The sequence below is a fragment of the Sciurus carolinensis genome, chromosome 12 (genome assembly GCF_902686445.1).
Source record: "Sciurus carolinensis chromosome 12, mSciCar1.2, whole genome shotgun sequence".
Lineage (NCBI taxonomy): Eukaryota > Metazoa > Chordata > Mammalia > Rodentia > Sciuridae > Sciurus > Sciurus carolinensis.
This window is the reverse complement of record NC_062224.1, coordinates 106866393-106891457: the sequence shown is the minus strand read 5'-3', so window position 1 is coordinate 106891457 and position 25065 is coordinate 106866393. Positions and strand designations below refer to the sequence as shown.

The following is a 25065-nucleotide window of genomic DNA, read 5'->3' as shown; positions in this document are numbered from 1 at the left end:
ATCTTTGTTTCAGTTAAACTGATATTAGTTTGATAAAGCCCATAATGCTTCTCTGTGGTATCAGCATTTTCATTTTCTATCTTTTACCTGTTTTTAATAAAATAATGGAAAACAATGGAATATTTCATTGTATAAACATTGACAAATAGATCCTGACACCAAATAATTGTTGAACATATGGCCCCATATGATATTTGTCATCAGCTGACAAATGATAGTCCTATATTTATTTTAAAAATATGTATTAAAAGTTTAAGGCATCTGTTCTCAAAATGATTTTGCTACTGAAGAATGGTCTGTAGTTTAAGGTGTTTTCTAACCCTATAATAGTGATGTATTTCCTTACCAACACAATAGTCCCTGCCCATTTTCAATACTGCCTTCCAATGATAGACCTTTCCACATACCTGTCAGTTAATACCTCATAGTTCATGACAGGTTATGCTACTCTTCTTCCTTAAACTTTTGTTTTTATTTATTTTGTTTTGTTGCATTACAAACTAATCATAACCAAATTACTCTTTGAAATCTAATGTTATGCCTGGTGTGTCATGGTACTACATACTTAACTATAGAAATAGCTGCTGGTTGAGTATACCTTATTCAAAATGCCTGAGTTCAGAAGTGTTTCAGATTTGATTTTTTTCAAAATTTGGAATATTTGCATGTACATAATGAGGTCTCATGGGGATGAGACCCAAGTCTAAACATGAAATTCATTTATGTTTTATATATATCATATTCATATAGCCTAGAGGTAATTTTATGCAGCATTTTTATTGCACTTGCATTTTGACAGGGATTCATCATGTGAGTTCAGATGTGGGATTTTCCACTTTTGTCCTTGTCATTGCTCAAAAAGGCCCAGATTTTGGAGCATTTCAATTTTGGATTTTTGAATTAGAAAAGTTCAATCTGTATTAACAGAAGGATATACAATTTTAAGTCCTAGGAAGCACATCTCACAAACATTGAGGGGGGAAATGCAGATAGATAATTCCAAGTAAAAATTTTTACATAAATAAGGGTAGAAAGACTGAGCCATATGCAGATATTTAAGTGTTGCTCTAAGGGGCAAAGTAAATAGCTACTGGATAAAGTATTAACATATGTATATAATTTAGCCTTAAACATTTAAGAAATGTTAGATTATTTTCTATTTTAGATTGCATTTGTTATTTGAGCACTGTTCTGTTTAATGTGCTATAATTAAATATGTTTGAAGCTTTTGTTGGTAGTCTATAAAATAACATTGTGAAGAAAAGTTAAAGACTTCAAGGAGAGAATTGTGAAACATTTATGAAAATAGTCACCAATTATTTTGCCAATCCATTAAGTGGTGGTATATAAATCCTTAAACAGAAGAAATTCATTAGTTTTAGGTTCTAAAACTTAGTGTCTTCAGATATTCTTTGTGGGACATTGTAAATAAATTCTTATTTTTCTTAAAGTCATATAAATCCTATTTGAAAATTAACTGAATTAATTCTTCAAGTTTCTTGCTACCCTGATATGTTTTTATCATCTATTTTATTTTTATGTAAGCCTATTTTAAGTAAAATCTTAATTAAAAATAGTAAAAATAGCACTTCTAACAGATTCAAACCAAGTCCAGATATAAAAGCTTTTCCTTTTACCCCACCCCAGTAATTCTATGACTGTATTTCACCACATAATCATCCCAGATTTTATGCCACATTTTGTTACTAAACTGTCTTTGATGCAAGATTAGGATACACAGAAATTTGTAAATATATGGTAATGCAATGGCAACAATTATGTGAAATATAATATTTTCTGCACATTTCATCACAGTTAACTATTCATATTTATCCTTCCAGACTCTCTATGTATATGTGTTTATGAATGCAAATAATATATGAGCACAGAAGTTTTTCTGTGTTTTGTTCTCAGAATTAAATAGTACACATTGTGGTTCAACTTGAATTTTTCACGTAAAGAGCATACTGTAGGCTGTTTCTATTAGTGCTAGGCTAGGTTTTCTGAGTAATTCTTCCTACTGAAAAACAACTTTAAAGGAGGATAAGATTTGGTGGTAGGGGTGGATCTGGGGAATGAACCCCCAAACCTTGCACTTGATAAGCAAGCTCACCACCACTGAACTACTTGCCCTGCCCTTCTTATTTGTTTGTTTATTTTGCAGCACTGGGGATTGGTCCCAGTGGCATGCTACCACTGAGCTATATCCCTAGTCCTTTAAAATTTTTGAGACAGTCTTACTAAGTTGCCCAGGCTAGACTCAAACTTGTGATCCTCCTGCCTCAGTCTCCCAAATAGCTGGGATTACTAGCATGTGCTACCATGCCCAGCAAGAATTTTTTTTAAACAAGAACTTTCTTAAAAGCATCAAAGAGTGTCTAAATACATGTATCAACAAAGAAACCATAATAGAAATTAGAAAATATTTCCAAATGAATGATAATGAAAATATGTATCAAAATTTGAATGACTTAACTAGAACAGAACATAAAATGAACTTTTTAGCCTTGTGTGTATGTTAGAAAAGACAAAAGGCTGAAAATTAATATTCAACAGTTTTTACCAAGAAGTTATAAAAACAACACCATAATAGAGAAAGTGGAAGGAAAAATATAAGGATAAGAATAAAAATTAACAGCTGGGCATGCTGGTGCTCATCTGTAATCCCAGCAGTTCAGAACACTGAGGCAAGAAGATTGCACATTTGAGGACAGCCTCAGCAATTTCGCAAGACCCTAAGCATCTTAGTGAGACTCTTTCTCTAAATTAAATATGAAAAGGGTTGGGGATGTGGCTCAGTGGTTAAGTACCCCTGAGTTCAGTCCCTAGTACCCTGCTCCATCAAAGAAAAGGAATTAGTGAAATAAATCAAACATACAGTAAAGAAGATCAACAAAACTAGAGTTGATTATTTGAAAGGACATAAAACTTAACAAAACATCCTGCTTCATGGTGAAAAGCTTTCCCTTCCAGATGAGAACCAAGGTCAGGATATACTTATTACACCAGCTAGGTCACACTATATTGGAGGTCCCAGTCACTACTGTAAAGCAAGAAAATGTATAAAGATGAGAAAGATAATTTTTCTGTAACTTCAGGTGATGTGATTTTTAAAAAATCTTTTGAAATCTTTGCACATACTGAGTTTAGCAGGGTTGCTAAATACAAGTCCACAAACAAAAACCAATTGCATTTCTATATATTGAGAATAAACTCAAAGTAAAAAATTGAGATACTATATACAGTGACAAAATGCCAATACCTGGGAATAAATCTTTTAAAAACAGTATCTAAAACATCTAAAAAACAATTATAAAACTATATTATAAAAAAAACAAGTAGTTATCAAAAGTGGAGATATATCTTGTTCCTAGAATTGGAAAATTGTTTTCTGGGGTGTTAATTTTCTTCCAGATTTCTCTGTAGAGTCAGAACATTTCCAATACAAAACTCCTAGGATATTTTTTAGAGAATTTTCCAAGTGAAATATAAAATATCTCTGAGCAATGAACTGAAGATGGCCAGACACTCTTGAAGAAACGGATATTGGGAGGACTTGCTCTATCAACTTATTAGCACTTTTTATAGAGCTGTAATAATTGAGATAACATGGCACTGGTTAGAAATAAATCAATGGAATTAAGTTAAAAATCTGGAAATAGGCTGTGGAATTATACATTTTATTTGCAGTAAAATTGGCACTGCAGAGTGGTGGTTAAAGTACGGGTTTTTAAAAAAATAAATGACACTGCCTCAACTTGGTATCCATATGAAAAAATAAAATGGAAATGGATCCCTTTTTCACATTTTATATAAAATTAATTCTGTGTAAATTATAAATCTAAATGTAAAAGATAAATAATATCACTTTTGGAATATATCATAATATCTTACCAATCTTAAAATAGAGCAATAATTGTTAAACCAAAAGACACTAATGGTAAAGTGGTGATTCATTTTACTATATTAATATTAATAACTTCTGTTCACCAAGACACCACTGAAAGAGCAAAAAGGCAAGCTTCATAAACCCATAAGAAAACTACTAGAATATATCAACATTCTGACAAATCAGCAAGAAAGATAAAGCCCAATAGAAAAATGGGCAAAGGCATAAGAGACATTTCACAAAAAATGAGAGCAAAGCATTCATCCTGCTCAAGGAATCCCAGGTTGAAACTAAAACAAGACTCCACCACCCAACTTCCAGACAGGCTAAAATTTAAAATCTGATAAACAAGGGAACACTTATATTACTTGTGGGAATAAGAATCCATACAGTTACTTTGGAAAACACTCTGGCATTATCTAATAAAAATAGTGCTAACCCAACAGAAATAAAATGCTTATGTACATAAGAATACATGTACAGTAATAAACAAGTATCTGTAAAGCACCAAACTGAATACCACCTGGGGAAAAAAAAGTTGTAAAATAGTTTTCTTTTTAAAAAGCGAGATGGTCCTGTAATGGAATACAGCAATGGAAATGAACACACTGGTGACAGACAACACCATTAATAAACCTAAGAAACATAATACTGAATAAAATAAAGCAAACTAAAAAATACATGTTGTAGCTAGCATGGTGGTACTTGCCTGTATTCCCAGTGACTTGAGAAGCTGAGGTAGGAGTATTTCAAGTTTGAGACCAGCTTCAGCAAATTAGTGAGGCCCTAAGCAACTTAGCAAGAGACCCTGTCTCAAAATAAAAAATAAAAAGGACTGATTACACAGCTCAGTGGCCAAGCACCCCTTGATTCAATCTCCAGTATTTAAAAAAAAAAAAAAAAAAAAAAAAAAAAGTTCTTTAAAATTCAAGAAAAGGGGAAAGAAAGCCATATATTGAGGGATTAAAAATTTGGATGTAAAACAGCAAATAGAGCCTGGAATGCTTACTAAAGAATTCTTAAGGAGCTGAGCACGGTGGCACACACCTGTAATCCCAGCAGCTTGGGAGGCTGAGGTAGGAGGTTGTTGATTTCAGAGCCAGCCTCAGCAACTTAGCGAGGCACTTAGCAACTCAGTGAGACCCTGTCTCTAAATAAAATATTAAAACGGACTGGGGATGTGGCTCAATGGGTAAGCACTCCTGGGTTTAATCCTCAGTACAAAAAAAAAAAGCATTTAGGATAGTGGTTATCCATTTGGCTGTGGGAATTTAGATCAGGGTGGATACTTGGGCACTTATTTGTTGTAGACAGTGTTCTAAATCTTACAGTAGGGGTATTATAGTTACGATTGAACACTGTTTTATGCTGTGCTGTGTAAGGTATGATTTCACAATAAAACAAAAGAATATATAGAAGACATTTTTTGTTTTACTACAGCTATACCTTAGAACTTTAAAAGTGGCACATTGTTCCCTTAGAGATTTATCTGTTTCCCTAATTTTGGACTCTTGGAGTGTTTTTGATTTTTGCTATTACCAACTTTGTGTCAGACATTTTTGTACAAATGTCTATGTTCATTTGCTTTTGCTGGTATTTCTGTAAGATTGGTTCCTAGAAACAGAATTGAAAGATAATTCAAGTTTCATATTTTGATAGATGCTGTTAAATATCTTCCAAATTTGTTCAAGGTATTTTGCTATTTGAGACTTCTAATTTTTGTATGGTTTAATCTGTCTTTTTCATTGCAATTTCTAGCTTTTATATCATGCTTAGGAAGGCCTTAAGTTTAGGTCTTTATCTGAAATTTGTTTTGGGTCATGTGAAATAAGATTTCTTTCAACTGTACAGCCAGTTATCTCAATACTTTTTATTGAATAGTCTATTCTTTCCACACTGATTTGAAAGGTACCCTTCATTATCATTTGTCTAGGTGTCTTTTTTTGGTTTCCTTTTCTGGTCCTTGGATCTATTGTTTTTTTCCTTTGTCAGAATCCACAGTGTTTTAATAATGATAGATTTTAATGTATTTCTCATAAGTAGCAAATTAGATCTTCCTTTCAAAATGTGTTTGGCTTTTTATTCATGTATTTATTTTTACAAAGAACTGTAATATCAATCTCTCCCAGCCCCCACAGCCCAAAAAAGAAAAATATGTGCTGACATTTCAATTGAAATTGCAATGAATGTGTAGCTTGAGAGAGAACTACCTTTCACGCATATTGCTAAGTTTTGGTCATTTCTCCATTTATGTGGAGAGAACATTTTATGAATTCTTTGGCTACTTTTAAACTTAAATATTATGATACTAATATCTTTCCATATTGTTGCTATAGTTCATCTGTTCGACTATTGTATTATTTTCATATTGTTGAATATGCCAAATTTAGAGAGAGAGTAGGGTCTTTAGGGCTATTATTGGGATTCATTCTCTTATTAAAGGGAGTGCTTGGTTTGGTTTACTATGATATCTGTGCTGCTATGAACATTACTGTATACTTTCTTTTATTCTTTACCAGAGCTTTCTCTTTGGTATATAGCTAGAAGTGGAATATTTGGGCTTTAGGGTGTATACATGTTGAACTTTAGCAAATATTGCCAAACTATTTCCCACTGAAAACACAAATGAAATCCTGAGGGATCCACATTCTGCCTAATACTTGGTATTGTCATATTTGTAATTTATTGGCATGAAATAAGGATAAAATGGTTGGTTTGCATATCTTGATTACCAGGAATACTGAACATTTTTTCCTAAGTCTATAGTGATACATGTTAATACTTTTGTGAAATTATTTTTCTATATATATTTCTTGCTCACTATTCAATTGAGTTGGGTTTTCTCTTCCTATTAAGATGTAAGAACTCTTTATATGTTGTTGATAGTAACCCTTTAGCAGTTGTGTATATTACAGATACGTTCTTTTGACTTACAACTAGTCTTTTAAAGTCTCAGGATGAACAAACATAATCATCCATCTTTTAATTTATAGTCAACACGTCTTGTTTTAAAAAAAATTAATACTATCCCTATATGGCCCCACTCTATCTCTAAATTTGGCATATTCAAAGCTCTCAAGATCTTTCTTCTAGGAGTTTTCAGTTTTTGTTCTTGATATTTAAGACCTTAGTTCACCAGGATTTTATATTTTTTAACTTTTATCATATTGATAACTTTTCCCTGGAACATTTATTGTACAGTTCTTTTTTTTTTTCTTCCATTGATCTAACAGCACCCACTCTGTCATACATAATTTCATAGTTTTCTGCATGTCTTAATGTTTTTTAATGAAGTCTTCCCTAGTTTATAGTTTTTATTACTTTCTTGAATGATTCTTTCTCCCATTAATTTTTTTTTCTAATTGGTAATTGTTGCATCAGGAAAACCCTTAATTTCTATGTATTTATTTTTATTCTAATCATCTTACATCACCTTTTATTGTTAGTTTTTCAGTTCTCTTGTCCTTCTCTGCCATCCCCAGGTAGGGGTACATCTTATTTTCTGCAAATAGCTATCATTTGTTTCTTTTTTTCTAGTACCTGTATCCCTTATTCCTTGTCTTACTGCATTGGATAAGACTTCCTACCAGTAATGATGAACTGATGTCCTATTGAAAAGTGGTGGTGATTTTGGATATCTTTGTTACTTCTAATCTTAACAAAGATTTTGTGTTTTTTTTTTTTTTTTTTTTTTTTGTCTTGTATCTGTATATAATATTGCTATTTGGTTTCTGATCTATATCCTTCATTAAGATAAAGTTTCTATCTATTCTAATATTCTAAAAATTTTTTATCAGAAAGTATACTGGAGGGCTGGGATTGTGGTCAGTGGTAGAGTGCTTGCCTAGCACATATGAGGCACTAGGTTTGATCCTTAGTATCATGGCAAACAAAGTATCAAACAAACAGTATCAAACAAAGGTATCATGTCTACAACTAAAAACAAATGAATAAAAGAAAATGTGCTGGATGTTTTCATTTGTCTTTCCAGCATCTACTGATAATTGTCATTTGTATTCATTTTTTAATGTGTCAATACAGTGTCATTATAATATTGTATTAAGATGGTTATTCATTTTCCCCGAGTCACAGATGTAAAGCCAAGAAAAATAAATCCAGCAGCTCATTGATAATATAAATCTGTCCTACATAATATTCTTTTAAAGCCTTAAAATTTTAAAGTTTTCTTATTCAGTGTACTGACCTTTTACTTATCCTTTTATTTTATTTACTTTCATTTTTTTAAAAAAATCACTAAGGAATTCCCATGGAGATTTAAATTTTTATTATTTATTAATTATCTGCTTAAAATCCTGGGCTTCTCTTCATGCTGACTAAATGTATCACTTCTGATACATTTAAAGAAATCAAGACACCAATTTATTATCATAGATTGTATGCCATTGCTAAATGACAATGTCTTCAGGTGAAGTATGACTAATTTTGTTGTAAATGACTGCAGATCTTTGGTAAACCTTTGATGTTACCATTGAATTAAGTTCTCTTCTCATTCTTGTGGCATCCTCTATTTCCCCAAATCTTAAGATCTTTGTACCATATGAGACCGTAATAAAAGATCCACGGGAAAAAGAGAATTGTGTTTGTAATTTGTGTTTTTGTTTTTAAGATGGGCTCCCGAATTGTGTAAGCTTTAGGCCCCACAACACCTGCATCAGCCTCTGGGTTGTAAGGGGTGGAGGTAGGGTATGAAATATTTTTATTTTCCTGAGTTCTTGCTTCCAGTTGTGCTATCACTGCTAGGAAGCTGATCTCTAATAACACAATGGGAAGCCAATCATTTTTTATTTTCCATAATTAAGCAATTCATTTAGTCCACTTCAATTTAAAATTCTGTCTCATTCTATTTAACTTCACCACCACCCCACCACTAGAGATACCCAGGCAATTCTTTCCTTCCTTCCACTCCTGCACCTCCCTTTTCTGGTTCTCATTCCTATGGCCTTGGATCAGGAAGATTGAATTGGAGAGAAAGTACAGAAGTCTTTACTTAGCTGGACATGGAATTACAAGCCTCTGTTGGGTATTGCTGCTTCTCTCACTGACACTGACTGACCATGGATATGACTGCCTCTATGTGTGTTCCATTGTTGACTCTCCTGTAGGTTGAGGCTTATGAACTCTTTAGCAGGACCCTTAGAGAGTTTATCCACTGTACAGCTCTTTGAAGTTAGACATCCAGCATCCATAGTTAAGGACAAGTTATCTTGTCTGGTGTCTGCTTAACTCGCAGGAGTCTACTACATCTTTGCACCCTTACTCTTCCAGACAGCAAGGGTGCAGATTGCTCCATTGCTGTTTGGTCAATATATTGTTTTCTGGGGCTGATATAACAAAGAACCACAGACTGAGCAATAGAAATGTATTATCTCACGGTTCTTGAGGCCAAGAAGCCTGGATCAAGGTGTTAGCAGGTTTGCTTCTTTCTGAGGACTGCAGATTGAGTATATTGTATGCCTCTCTCCTTGATTCTGGTGGTTTACTGGCAACCTTTAACGTTCCTTGACTTGTAGAAGCATCACTCCAACCTCTGCCTTCACGTTCACAATGAACTTCTCCCGGTGTAAGGATCTGTGACTTCTTTCCCATTTTTATAAGGATGCCAGTCATATTAAATTATGATCCACTATAATGACTTCACCTTAACTAATTATATCTACAGTGGCCCTATTTTTAATTAAGGCACATCCTGCAGTAGTGGAGATTGCCACTTCAGCATATGAATTCGTAGGATACACAGTTCAACCCATAGCAGATTCCCCCGCCCCTCCCCACCTTTCTGGAGGAGGTCTGCCGCTTTGACTTTCTAACCTAGAATGAATTATTACTTAGATATAACCCGTCTTTGCAAGTGAGTCTTTTGGTATGTCTTTATTTGGTTGTGGGCAGCTAGGTGGACCAGCAACTAATATTTTGAAAGTCCATCTTCAAATTCTCATTCTCAGCTTATAAAGACTGAAGAGTTTTAGGTAGCAGAAAGAGGCCATCTCTTAATAAACCCTGAGGAGGGGGTATATGTCTCCAGTTATCTTCTGCTTTCTTTGAAATGTGGGAATACTTAATCTACTTTGGGTTTATTTAAAACTTGAGGGCAACAGGAAATGTCTTGCTCAACATTTTTTTTTTTTTTGAATGGGAGAGAAAAAGAACCATACAGGTCAGCAGGTCAGTGTACAAACCAAGTAGGTAATAGGTTATTCACACAATTATGAACCACAATTCCTTCAAATAACAAAGTGTCCCCTTACCCTTCTTTTATCCTACCCTTATACCTGTACTATTAAAAAAGAAAATAAAAACAACTCCTCCCCTCCCCCATAGTACAGGGGATTGAATTGAGGGATTCACTCATGTCAGGCAAGCATTCTAGCACTGAACTACATCCACAACCCTTTTTAAATTTTATTTTGAAACAGTGTCTTCCTAAATTGTTGAGGCTGGCCTTGAATTTGTAATCCTCCAGCCTCTATCTCCCAAATTGTTGGGATTATAGGCATGTGCCACCACACCTGACTAAAATACAGTCTTGACCAACGATCAGTTTAGTTTGACTGAATGAGAAAGACCTTAAGGATACTTTATCTCTTTAAATCTGTACAGTTAAATCTGACTAGAGTTAATAGAGCTGAGGGCACCCCTCAGTAAATAAAATAATTTAAAATTACTTTGTCCTTACGTAGCTTTTCAGAAAATAAGACCAGCACACTTAAGTGCTTCATTGGATGTTAAACAGCTGGATTCTTATCCTGCTTCTGTAAAAGTATAAAATTAATGTGGACCTGAGATGGCAAATCTGTTTCAATTTGTATGCTGACTCTGACAGCTCAGTAGTAACTGACAGAAGACCATATTGTGTTTAGAATTCTAAGAGCATTCTCTGGTTCTGAAAGAAAGAGTGCTGTCATCATTTTAGTGTTTAACTATCTGCAAAGGCCATTTAAGTGTGCCCCATATTTGCTCTTTCCAAAATAGGTCCATGCTAGGGTAGTACAACATCAGTCCATTATGGGCGGAAAGAAACTGTAAAGCCTTTATTTCTTTATTTTTTATCCAAAATATGAAAAAGTATGTTTGCTGTGTAGATGTAGAGCCCATGTATATCACTTATAAAGAAACATGCATAAACCGGAGATGTGACTTTTTTATTGGCTATGAATACACTGTCAAGTGTAGATCACAAACTTCCTGAGAATGTCTTTTTCTTATTCATCCTATTATTTCACAAATATTATGTGTGAATAAATTTCCCAAGTAGATAGTTACGTAGTTCTGTACAATAGTTCTGCCATTTAAACTCATTTAAGATCAAATAGAGCATGTTTTACATATAGATTGATGCACCTGTTCTGTTACAACTCTTTCTTATACTAAAGCCCAATTTGCAACAGATTCAAATATTAACCCTAAAGAAATTAAATTATTGATTGTGGAATTTGCTTTTCCAATCAAGGATGTTTTCTGCACACATCTCGGTGTGGTTTATAATAATTCAGGTGATAACATACAGTGAATTTTTTGATAGTTGTGGTTTTTGATGTAAAAACAATGATTTTCTTAAGTTTCCAAAACATTTTAATACTGTATACAGTCTCCATAACTACTAGAACCTATCATCCTTTTTTATTGTATATGTATAAGGTCTACATGATGTTTATACATGTATTCATGCACACGCACGTGTTATCTTTTCTTCCTTCCTTTTTTTTGTGGGGAGTGGCGGTGGTGGAAAAGTGCCTAAATCTTGTTTCTAGGGAAGTTTTCAGTATATGATACAATATTATTAACTATAGTCTTCATGTTATACATTAGATCTCTATATTTACTCACCCTACTTGAGTAATGTTTGACCTATATCTTCCCATTTCCTCTACCCCTAATAACCACTTTTCTGCTCAGTTTATGTATTCGTTATTTTGTTTTGGAGATTTGGGATATTTTTTAGATTCCCTTTGTGTTTAGCTTAGTGTTCTCTAGGTTCGTGTATGTTGTCACAAGTGATAGGATCTCCCATTTTCAAAGCTGAATAATATTTGGGGTATGTGTGTGGCACAGTTTGTTTATATATCCAGTCTTTAAAAGACTGGTTGTTTTCATATTTTGGCTATTGTGAATAATGCTGCAATGAACATGGGAATGCAAATATTTTTGTAAGGTGTTGATTGCATTTCCTTTGAGTAGATACTCAGAGAAGGGATTGCTGGGTTATATGGTGGTTTTATTTGCTTGCTTTAGGAACCTCCATACTGTTTTCCACAGCAGCTGCACCAGTCTACATTCCCACCATCAGTGTACAAGGATTTTCTTTTCTCTACACCCACCAGTACTTGCTACCTCTTGTCTTTTTGATAAACATCATAATGAGATGATGTCTCATTATAATTTTGATTTACGTTTCCCTAATAATTAGTGCCATTGAGCATTGTTTCATATACCTGTTTCCCATTTTTATTTCTTTTGAGAAATGTCCACTGAGGTCCTTTGCCCATTTTTAGTTGTGTTGTTCAGTTTTCTACTGTTGAATTGTATGATTATATTTTGAATATCAGACCCGCATCAGATATTTGGCTTACAAATATTTTCTCCCAATCTGTAATCTGACATTTCCTTTTGTAAATTATTTCCTTTGTTGTGTCCATTATCTCTGATTTAGGCACCACCTCTCCAAATTAGATTTTCTCTTAACACCACCAAACATTATATTTTCTCCTTTAAACACGTGGATTCCTTTACTTTCAAGACCTCACTTAAAATGATGGCTAAAAAATTGACATAATTTCCATTGTAAAATTAGCAGTGGAAAATTTGTCAAACAGCATCAAACAGCCTCATTAAATGCTTTTAGCATCAATCAAGTATGAAAAAATGTTTATTCATTCCTGTAACAAATATTATACACTTAGCTATGTACCAAGCATTTCACTAATAGTCAATGAACTTATTTTGTTAACATGTACTTGTGAAAAACAATCATACTTCAAAACCTTTTATTGTTAGAAAGGAACAAACAAATGTCCTTTACACTCTAAAATTCAAGTTGATCTTTCTATCCACTCAGTTAGAAACTATGAAGTTTGGCTTCCTGATTTTTGCAGTTGATCCTTTGGATTTTTATACACTTTTCTCAGCTTTGCTGTAGCCTGTGATCAAGTAAAACAATTTTTGTTCCCACTTAATAACTATTCAGTTCATCCTTCATAACTCACCCAAAATATCTAACAATGCTAGAAAACAGTATCGAAAGTGGTTTAGAGTGTCATTGGTAGAATAGGAATATCTGTCACCTCATACCCACTACCCTTTACTTGCATCTATGATTTTGCCACTTCTCTTAAGTCTGAAATTTCTTTAAACCTTAGTTTTTTTCCATTTATAAAATAGGAAAATATGCATAACCTCATAGGCTGTTATGAGGAGTAAATGATGTTGTGTACAATACTTCATGTACTACCTAGCAGATTGTAAATATGCAACACATTTGATTTATTAATATTATTATTGATACAAGTTTCAAGTTCTTGCTGGGCCTGGAAATAGAGGAGATAATATCCTAGTGATTTTCAGTATACTTAGTCATAATTATCTGAGGTGTGTTACATTTATCTATCATCTACCCACTCAATAAATATTAGGTAACTGCTATTTTCTTGATTACTGTTAGGGACTACATGATGGAGTTCAAGAATTGTATATATACTTTCAGTAAAATTAATTGTAAAGTTTAACTTTATTTTAGGGGAAAATTTAAAATAATTATAAATTAACCACTTTCTAGGTATTTTTGAGGAAGAGTTATCTGCTCATTAACTAGAGCTGTCTTGGCTCTCTAAATCCAAGCAAGTTAACATGTCACCTTAACTTCACTGCTTTGATCCAGTCGTATAAAGGTAACATGTTGGGCAGGTGCAAACAATGGGAGAGAACAGTCACTGATAAATAGTTTATATAAATGGCCTGAGGTTTATATATATTCAGGGTGCTATTTAAAGTGTTAAACTGCAGATTTCAGAGGATTTAACTCTATTCCTATTAGAATATAAAATATCTCCTCATCAAAATATTATAAAATTAAAGTTTGACATTTACTTTAAGCTGATTTTGAGGGAAAGTCTTATAAATATCTGAAGGAATAACAAGATGGGAATGCAGTCAGTTTACCTGTCCTTTAATTGCCTGTTTGAAATTGAGTTATTCTTTCAATCCTTTATTGCCACAGTATACTGGATGTTTATACATTCAATAGAAACCCCTCAAAAATTATTTTAACATGATAGAGACTATAACTTATACCTGTATTCAGAACTTACCGTTTCTTGGTCACTGTTGTTTGAAGAATATATGTCACTATTGCTTGAAGAATATTCTGTGATATCAAAGTAGAATTCATATAGTGGATTATACATGTAGTGGCATATTTTAAAATTATCTTTAAAATATCAACCAACATCAGTGTTATGTTTCCTAATTTTGATTATTGTTATTGATTATATAAGAGAATAGCCTTTGTTTTAGAAAATATGCACTGGTAAAGGTGGTAAATGTGGCAAAAGGTAAAGAGCTGCGAATCTGGAAGGAATACATGAGAAGTACCGCGTATTCACCTTTTTAGTAAGTTTGAAACTATATCAAAATATAAAGTTATTTTAAAAACACTCCAACTTGACCAATTTATGTATCAACTTAGGAAATGATCTTTTGTCGTAAATTACCTTGTCACTGTTCATCACTGAATGTCTAGGTCGATCTTTTCCCATGCACAAGAATGCAACAGGAGAAAGTAGACTTGAGTCAGTGATTTTGTTTTTATCAAGAACAATGAAAATTCCTGATGAATTAGAAGGAAAATAAAGTGCTTATGAAATTATAATTCTCCTCTATAACATTTTAAAATTCTTTGGTATAAATAAAGCAGATTATATAAAGCACCTTATTTGAATATTCTTTTAAAGTGTAAGATTTCCACACAAAAACTTTTGAATACTGATGTTTATAGCAACATTACTCATAATATTAAAAAGTGGAAACAACCCAAATGCCCATCAGTGAAATATTATTTGATCATAAAAAGTAATAAAGTACTGATGCTTACTGAAACACAGATGAGCCTAAGTGAAAGAAACCTAGCACAAAAGACCATGTTACATGATTCAGTTGATAAGAAATGTCCAGAATAGGCAAATTCATAGAGGCAAAACTTAGTAGTGCTAGGATATTAGGAGTTGGGGGGAAAGGATGGAATAGAGAATGGCTGCTAATGGGTACAGAATTTCTTTGGGGGAGCAATGAAAATGTTCAGGAATTAAATAATTAGTGATAGTTGCACAATTCTGAATATATTAAAACCACTGTAGGGGACTGGGTGTGTAGGACAGTGGTAGAGCATGTATTTATCTGTGTAAGAACCCTGGGTTCGATCCCTAGCTGCAAAGAAACACACACATTTTTTGGATGAATTTTGTGGTATTTGAATTATATTAGTATAGTTATTTTTTAAAAAAAGAAGTATGGATACATCACTCCTGTCCCAGTGTCTTCCCATCATAATGAGCCTAAGAGCACAAGACCGAGTAAGTTTACATAATGTGGTTTCTTGTTACTTCACAGACCTGATCTTTTATTTTTCTCCTCCTTGATCCAATCTGGCTCCACTGCCTCCCTGCTGTATCTGCCTCTGTGCTTTAATTGGTTGTTCCCTTTTCCTAAAACCCAGCACCTTCAGTCCTTTAGTCAAAAGTCACCCTCTGGGTGAGGCCTTCCCTCACTATCCTCCTTAAAATTGTAAGCTCTCCAACATTACCTGTACCCCTTCCTTGCTTCTCTTCTGCACTATTTACCATCTAACACAGTATACATATTCTACTTCTTAATTTTGTTTTTGTTTTACTCCTCACAGATCATAAATCCCTTAAGGGCAGAGATTTTTCTCTTGTTCACAGCTCTATCCCAGGGCTTAAAATAGTAGTTGGCATATATTAGCACTAATGTTAAGTGAATGAATCTGAAAGTATAAGTGTAGGCAGCTGTAATGAAAATCAGGAATATTAAGTAATTGAAGAGGGAGTCATATATTCAGTTAAGTTTCATTGCTTTATTTTTAAGGAAAATTTTACATAAGCAGGACCAATCGATGCTATGTTCTAATTATGAGCAGGGAAAAGACATTGTGATACCTTATTTGTAATGACAAAATTTTAGTATAGAACTTTTTCTTGAGTGCCTCATTTGCTAACTCTCAATTTAGAGAACAGGTTTGTAGGACTGGATTTAAAAGAAATTTTTTTTTTTTTTTTTATATTTTTAGTGGGGCTGAGGTTGTGGCTCAGTGGTAGAGCACTCACCTAACATTCATGAGACCCTGGGTTTGATCCTCAGCATCACATAAAAATAAAGGTATTGTGTCCACTTACAACTAAAACAAAATATTAAATATATATATAGATAGATAGATAGATGTAGATGGACACAGTACCTTTATTTTATTTATTTTTATGTGGTGCAGAGGATCGAACCCCCTGCCTCACATGTGCTAGGCAAGCGCCCTACCACAGAGCTACAACCACAGCCCTCGGGCTAGATTATTTTGATGATCTTTCTGACTATACAGATATTTCTTTGATAAAATAAATTTAAAAGATTTAGTATTTCCTTAGCCAGGTTTTGTTTTAATTGTTAATTTGGAAACTAATGGTATGGATCTTTAAATCAGGAAAATATGAGATTCTTTAGTATTAAGCTGCCTTTTGTTTTTTGTTTTTTATTTTTTTCTGTTTTGTTTTGTTTTGTTTTTCGCACCAGGGATTGAACCCAGAGGTAATCAACCACTGAGCCACATCCCCAGCCCATTTTATTTTTTATTTTGACACAGGGTCTCCTAATTTTCTGAGGCTGGCTCTGAGTTTGTGATCCTCCTGCCTCTCCCTTCTGAGCTGCTGGAATTACAGGCATGTGCCACTGCACCTGGCTCTTAAACCACCTTTGATACATGAAAATTGTAATCTCATTTTCAATAATACTTCATTCAGTAAACCTTTATAAATCATCATCTGTATGCTAGGCATTAAAATTTTTTTTTAATTAATAGAACAGTTTTTGTTTTCTGAAGGAATGAGATATGGTGGAGCAAAACCACTGTGTAATCAAGTATTTTCAATAAAGTAATAGGAGCAATAACAATGAAAGTATGAATAGGAAAGCTATTAACTCTGCCTTAAGGTGTCAGGAAGACCTAGAGAAGTGATAATCCAGCTGAGTCTCAGTGGACCCACTTGATATTGTCAGGTATATATTTGGTACCTCAAAGGAGGGACCAAAGTCATTCATCAAAAATCTTTGAGCACCTACCGTGTGCCAGATAAAGGTAGGGGAATACAAATAAACAAAACAAATGAATTTTCTTTCCACTTTCAGTGGAACATGCAAATGTCAAGGGGAGTCTAGATCTATATCAAGAAAAAAAGCAGAAGCCACGTCACACCTGAAAGTTTGAATATGATTTTAAACATAAGTGGTTTCCAACCTGGGATTTCCAGAGATACTGGTGTAACATGAAGTTATTCAAAGGGATTATCAATTCATGCTCAGATGCTAATTAGCAGGCATAGCTGTGGACTTTGATAAAATGTCCTTTATACCAATTTACAATTACTTTTCAAGTTTATGGGTTTTTTTTAGCAATAAAATAGAAATTTGCTTAAACAGGTGAATTCATTATGCTCTTTTTGACATTTTCTATCTTCTCAATCAAGTGGTATTATAGCTAAAACTTCTAGTAACTATTTGTCAGAATGGTTAATTATAAAAGGAGATCCTAAAATATTCCACTGGCTATCTCCTGCCAGAGTTGACGCTATTAGAACTTTTAGAGTGGCCAGCTAAAACTTCAGTAAGTACTGAGTTCCTTCTAAGTGTGAGCCACTGCTGTAGCCACTGGTTGCACAAAGATTAATGTAAAATAAGGTCTGTGTTCTCGGGGAACTTACAATCAAAGTGAACTAGAGTCCAGATGAAAAATAATGAAGTCTGAAGTGAAAGTGGGAGAAGGGTGTGGGGTCAGGGTATGCTAAGGAGCTGATGAGGCTTACACAGGGGAGTCTCACTGAAGGCAGACTGCTAGACCAGGTGGAAAGAGTAGGTTATTGGGAAAAGCGCTAATGTTTTGCTAATGGGGGGAGCTCTTTTTTTTTTTTTTTTTTTTTTAAGAATATTGTTTTCTTGTAGCAAGAATCTTAATCTCCAGAGAATAGGGATAGTAGTTATTTATGGGTCTGTGAACATACCTCTTCTGCCTGATTTTTCTCTGCCTGTTTGTAAGGTATAAGCTGTGAAATAGTCTTAAACCATGTAAATATGTACATCATATAAAAATTAATTTGGATCTGACTTCTTCACAATGACAATTTAAATGTCAGGAGTTGAAGAATAGTCATTTAGTATGGTGGTGGATCTCTGAACCTTCAGCCCAACAGTCAGTCTTACTCTTCTATTTCCTTCAGATTTCAGCCTTCTTTCCTTTACACACCACACACACACACACACACACACACACACACACACACACACTTCCTTTTCTTTCTTGCAAAGAAAGACAGAGCTATTGACTAGAAGCCCAGAATTGCCCCCAAGTTCCGACCACCAGCTCGAATTTTATGAAGTGGACTTGTAATATCCTTAATGTTGCTGTTGGCAGTCTGTTACAGATTCCATTATTGTCGATCAATGCAGTCGCCATGCGAGGTGGGGGGAGGAATGGAGGAGGAGGAGGAGGAGAAGAAAGGAGGGATGAGAGCTTCCTATTCACAGATTTATCAACCTGCCTTTGCTCACAGGAAATCTTCATAAAGGGGGCTGGGATGCAGGAAGGGGTTAGGGGGCTGCAGTTCTTGCAGATGACTGAAAGGAAATTTGAAAACCTTTCTCCTCCTCGTAACAAAAAAAAATGCTGAATTTGTTCTTTTGTCTTTGTTTTTGTTTGATGATATGCTTTACTTAACTGATTAGCTATTGTGCTGTCTGGTTATCTAAGCTGCTTCCAGGGTAGGAACCTGTTTCTTTTTCTTTGAGTGTCTTTATTCTTTATTTTCCTGTGCTTTCTCCTGTCATTAAACACAAATCATTATGCTGGTTTCTCTTTCAGGCTAAAGCTTAACACCAAGAGACAGAGGACAAATTTCTCTTCCCTTTTTCTTCTACCACCCTCTTTTAACCCTCTCTATTTCCTTCCTCCCCCCCACCCCCATCGTTGTATTAGATTGATGTCACAGAGACAGAATTCAGAGTGGAGGGAGGATCACATTTTCTCTTTCATCATTACAGCCTGGCCAGCAATTTAAGTGTTGAACCCCCAAGAATTTAGTCTCTGTGTCCTTTTTTTCCCACTTCATCATTCAATAATTGTGCTCTGTATGGAAAAGTTTTCTGGCTGGAGAATGAGTCTCCTTTCCCCGGGTGATGTGGCGGAGTGGTTGGATAGTAGCACCGAAGAGGAGAAGAGCCTTCTATCATTTCTGGGTACGGTAGGGCTCACTTGTTCTTTTAACCCTTTGTTGTCCAAACTTTTCTTACTTTGGGGAATAAAACCCCATATTTTATAAAGCCATCTTTGTATTTTTAAAAGGGAGAAAAAGAATTAAGAAAATGTTTAAGTTGTTTGCTTTTCAAGTTTTGTTGGTGTCTACAGAATTAGTGCCTCTCCTACACTGGCTATGAGAAATAAGAGACAGTTTGCTTTGCTTTAACAAAGAGTGCTAGCTCCATACAAGGCTTACCGTGTCATCTGGCCAGCTGTTCATGGTATTTAGATAACTACTACTAGCTGAAATATATTATTGTTTTTCTTTACTCCCAATATAGTGGTGGTGAGGCTTGCTGACTGGGAGTGGATTTAGCTTTGTGTGCATGAAAAGCCAATATATATAAATCAAGAAGTAGCTTTTTTTTTTTTTTGCAAGGTATGAAATATTTGTAATGCTCATGTAAGATTTCTACCAGGCATATAAAAAAGGACACATGGACCAGCCATTATTTTAACTTTATATTTACAGATGCTTTTTAATAAATTTCTAAGTGGCAATTATTGATCACGGAATTATTGATACAATAGAAACTAGGAAAGTTAGATTGTAAATTCAACATATCTTTAAATGTGATTTAAAAAGCTTGAAATTTACAAAAAATCCCATTGTACTTCTGTTTATTAATGACAGCATTCAGGTTTATCTTTCATATACATTCTATTTATCTCATAATATATTTGCCTCAATATAAGTATATCTTTATTATAAATGGACAAAATTGAGTTCATTTTCTAATTAATTACTCATGGATGTTTTTTAAGACCTATGAATAATCTTCTGGCAGTTTGAGAGCTATCTCTGTTATTGTTTGAACATCTTATGGTTAGCATAAGTTTCTGTTTTATTTAATTCTGTTGTCACTCCTAACAGTCTATCAGTGATTTTTTTTCATGCAATTTAGATGTAAAAGGTTGTCCTAATCAGGTCTTCACTAATTCTGTGGTTAGGTAAATGTATTTAGATAGTAATTCTATTCTTCATTTGTTTATCAAAGCCTCACTTATGTTGGACTTTTGGATGACTTTAAAAACATGTACTCCTCTTAAGTCCTGGTTTCTCTGAAACCTGTCTCATTCTGCTTACTTCCCATTCCCCTCCCACAGCATATACACATATCCACATAAGGAAGGTTAAGTTTGGGAAACACCAAGAAGAAAAACAAAAGCAGCCTGAAAACTAAAGACTCAGACCCTACTGCATGCTAGGAAAGGAAAACAGAGTCATCATTACACATCTTTCCTTTGCTCTTAAATACTTTTATCAATTCTAATTATCTATCTTCAGGATTTCTTTTTTCTTCTTTCTTCCTTTTTTTCCCCTCATTCTTTCTCTTCTTTTCATGGCCATTACCTCACTATACCTAAAAAGAATTTGATCAAATACATAGAGATGAACAAATAAAAAAACACTACAGTGGTGTCCCTACCCACCCCTACCTCTTGGAAATTAGTAAATTCCTAATAATTCCTATTTATCCACAGATAGAGGTAATAAAGACAAGAGATTCTTAGAACTTACTTAGAAGAGAAATGCAATTAATTATTCCATTGATTTCCAAATAGTCAATTCCCAATTATCTACCCAATGAAAGAAACCTTAGCATGTGTAGTAGATAAAACATAGGTGAGTCAGAATCCTGATTCTGCTCAAAGGCTATGCAAAGTTTAGTTGCTGAGTGAATAGACAACTGTGTATCCCATGCTCTGGTGTGACAAAGCTAAGCCCTGAATGCCACTTACCTCATTTTTAGGATTGAAGCTCTTACCCCAACCATAAGTAACACCTCCATCTGTGGTTAAACAAGAATTTTCTAAGTGCCTCCAGAGGAATTAGGAACAAAACTCTCTCAGATATAACCTGTGATAGCTTGAAGATTAAACAAAACCCTTATGACCAGACTTTTGCTAATGAGAATACGATTTTCCCAATGAAGATGCCAAGGAAAAAAATTTTAAACGCTGAATCTATTTTATGGCAAATATAGAATGAAAGAAATTGTGTCAACGAACCTGTCAAACCGTGCTTTCTTTGCCTATGGAATTTTAAGGCAAAATTCCCTGTAGAAGAGGAAATGTAAGGAAGGTTCTGTGTGCTGGTTAGGCTCTGCTGCTTCATTTCTGGGCAGTGACTGCCTAACAATGTTCAGGCCCTCTCGTTAATTTAGCATACTGCTAGTTTGATGAAATTTCATAAACCTGTGCCCTGTTCATTGTCCTGCTCAAAAGCCTTCCAAGGTTTCTTCATCACCTGCAAAGTCAGAATGCCCTACTGTGAAACTTACTCTGGCACCTGCACCTGACTTTTCACTACTCATTTTGGTTGGGGGGCCCCAAACCTCCATTTCAACTAAACTGATTAACATTCTCTCTCTTAAATATTTCCCATTCTGCCATTGCACATGCCTTTTCTCCTATCAGGAATGCCCAAACTCAGCTTTCTAAATACCCACCCCTGTTTCAGATCTTACTAGTGAACAAATTAAAATGTTCAAGACCCTGTGAGGGGCAGCAGTTGTATACTCAGAAGTGTAAGATAAAACTGCTTGTGAGAAGCATAGAGTTTGACTAGGGAAAAATTATGAATTGTATACAAGTTAAATGAGGAAGATTAAATGATAATTCAGAACAACAGTGAAGAAAATAAAATAAGGCAGCACATAACAAATTATTTATTTAGGTGAAAACTGCTTTGGGAATTTGAAGAAGGGAGAAATTATTTCTGATTTTAAAAAACTGAAGATTGCCTTACGAAGATAAGAATCTCAAAGGGATGGAATAGACTTTTATGAATATAATGGGGTTTTCTGTATGAAAGCAGTGTCTGGGGAAATATTATTTTTAGGTCCAGTGTGTAAACTGACTTGGAAGGAATGGAGTTGGTGTAAAGAAGTGATGAAAGAGTACTTTGAACAGCATTTAGGCGTTCAAATTTTGTGAGAAGCTAGTGAGTAACAATTTTATCATAAAAGCTATAGAGAAGAATTAAAGATTCTTGAGTAAGAAAAAGATAAGACCAAAATAGTTTTTTTAGGAAGACATATCTGAAAGTAGCACTATGGAGGAAAAGTCTAAAAACCGTTAAGCCAGTTTATAACCTATTGCAGTAGTCCAGGTTTGAACTAACACTTAGCCCTCTATATTATGATTATTGGTTTGCTAATCTGTCAAAACTAGACTGTGAATTCCTTCATAAAGAGGGCTCAATCCTCTTTTCCGCACCTAGAACACCCCAACTACAGATGAATGTCACACAGTTAAAATTTAAACAGATAAAAAGATGAAACATTTACAAAGGATCTGTCAGCAGAATTGGTGACAAATTGGGGAGATGAGAATAAAATGAGTCAAAGACAGTTTTTGAATTGGGAAGAATAGTGGTTCTGTTAACAGAAGTAGGAAAATTGAGATAGGGAGATGGTGAGTTCTATTTAGATAGATTGCATTTGAGATGATAATGATTGGAAATGAAGTCAGGTAGAGAGCCATTCAGAAGCCTTTTGTCTGGAAAAGAAAGATAGTTGACCCTCAAAGCATCTATGGGTGGTCCACTGTTGAGACCCTGTCAAGAAAAATAGAAGCGGAAGGCAAGGATGGACCTGAAACTTGAAGGACCCCAACATTTCGGGATATATGAAGAGGAAGAGGAGATAGAGAATGAAGGACTATAAATGCAGAAGGAAAGCCAGATGGAATTGTGTCATGGTGCTAAGGTAGAAAAGATCAGCAGTGCCATCATTAGTTTCAGGGATTACAAAGGTCAAGGAGAAGCCAGGAAAGACCACTGGATTTGATAAACTGTTAAAGTATCTATGCTATTTCAGGAAAGTTGAGAAGGGGAGAAGTTAGATTTTTTTTAATATTGAGATAAACTGTTAGGGATGGTGAGACAGTGGAACCCATACATATCTTCTTGGCTAAAGAAATCTGACAGAAAGGAAAATTTACACTTTTTAACACTGGGAAGACTTGTTTTAGAGAAGAGAGCAAGATCAATTGAACTTTTAGATAAGAGAGGAGAATAACTGAGAGAACAAAATCTTTCATGGGTTTAGGGGTGAGGGTGTAATTAGAAGCACAGGATTAACCTTGAGAGGGGAGAAGGGAGAAACTCCTATAGGAACCAGATGTGCATGCCAAGATTTAGCAGGGGAAAATGGGGAAAGGACACCTATTGTTTCAGTCTGCAGCATTTATCACACTGAGTCTTGTAATGTAGTTGTTTGATTACCCATTTGTTGTTTGTGTAACCATTTACTACTCCCTGCTACTGCTAAGTGGGGATCCTCTCTTAGTATTGTGACATCTGCCAGAATAGCGCTTAATAGGTGCTTAATAAAAAACTTCCTTTAAATGAATGAATGCTATCCAGATACCCAAAAGTTTGAAATTCAGCCTTTTCAAAATTGTTGAAATTACTTTTGTTAGATCATCTGTCCCTTATTCTACTATTATTCTCTAGTTCCATATTTACAAGTTTCATCTCAGTTTGCAGTTATTCAGTAGATTATGATTATGTTTTCCAAATTCAAAATTCTTTCCTTATCAGGAAGGAAAGTATTCAGTGTATAGTTTGTACCACTTATATTTTCTAAACTGAATTTGAATGATTTCATTTCACTTCATGAAGTAATTTAGTGAAGAATTAAATTAACAGAATTATTTAAAAGAATGCAATTTTGACAGTCCTAAACATTTTTTAATTCCTATATGAGTCTTTTGACTATCATTATTTGGTATTGGCACAATTATCTAATTTTTAAAATGATACTTAACACTGGGGAGGGAGTAGTGGACATTCAGAAATTGAAACACTCCTGTAGTTGAAACTCTCTGGAACTCTCTGATACTATGACAAACTAGATATTCTGAAAAATCATATAGAAATAACTAGAAATGTCATGCTTAATGTAACAGACATTTTTAACTCTGATTGAACTATCAGGAAAGAAAGGGGAAAAAAATGTAGAACTAAACCTCTGGATATTAAACTGTCCTGAGGGCATTTACTAACCTTAGAATTTGTAGAATTAGGTTTTAATGACAATAAGATAGGAGATGAGCCAGGGATCCAAACAGAGTGGAAAGTTAAGACTTAAAAACTCCATCCCATTCTTCCCAATAGGGCTGGGTCTCTGAATGAGTTACACCCTCAGTGAAAGTGAAAATAAGGGGGGGAAGTTTGCTCACTGACAAAAATGAACAAATCTTAACTTAGTCTGGACTAGTGGGGGAGGGAGGAGGAAATTATCCCCTGAGAATTCATAACCACAGTTATGATTAGGTAAAACTAAAATAGTGGACAATAATAATACATCAGAGATAGGAATGGGATGGTTGGAATTGAAATACTTTTAGATTGTTAAATTATTCAAGAAAAGGATAGAAATCATGATTAGCTTTAGATACGTGTTTTAAAAGGTTAAGGACAAATGCTAAAAGAATAGAGATAGGGTGCATAATTTCAAAAACAAGGATAAAATGAAAATTTTTATTACCTGATCAAACCTGAGAAGAAAGAAATCTTAGAAAAACATTTTTTAAAAGTAAGTAGAAAACACAATGAAATGGTAAAAATAAAATCCAGGTACAT

The 25065-nt window shown here is 34.3% G+C and overlaps 1 protein-coding gene across 6 annotated transcripts in view; it reads left to right on the top strand.

Moving 5' to 3' along the window:
- Window positions 1-25065, top strand: part of Rasal2 (RAS protein activator like 2) — a 364280-nt gene that overhangs the window by 235876 nt on the left and 103339 nt on the right. Inside the window, exons 1-2 of one of the 6 annotated variants that reach the window (XM_047520360.1) lie at window positions 18605-18637; window positions 19315-19411. The exons of the other annotated variants lie outside the window; for them this stretch is intronic. Coding sequence (XP_047376316.1) covers window positions 18620-18637; window positions 19315-19411 — 115 coding nt within the window. The 5' untranslated portion in view covers window positions 18605-18619. Of the gene's footprint in view, window positions 1-18604; window positions 18638-19314; window positions 19412-25065 lie in introns of those variants that run through there. 6 annotated transcript variants of the gene reach the window in all.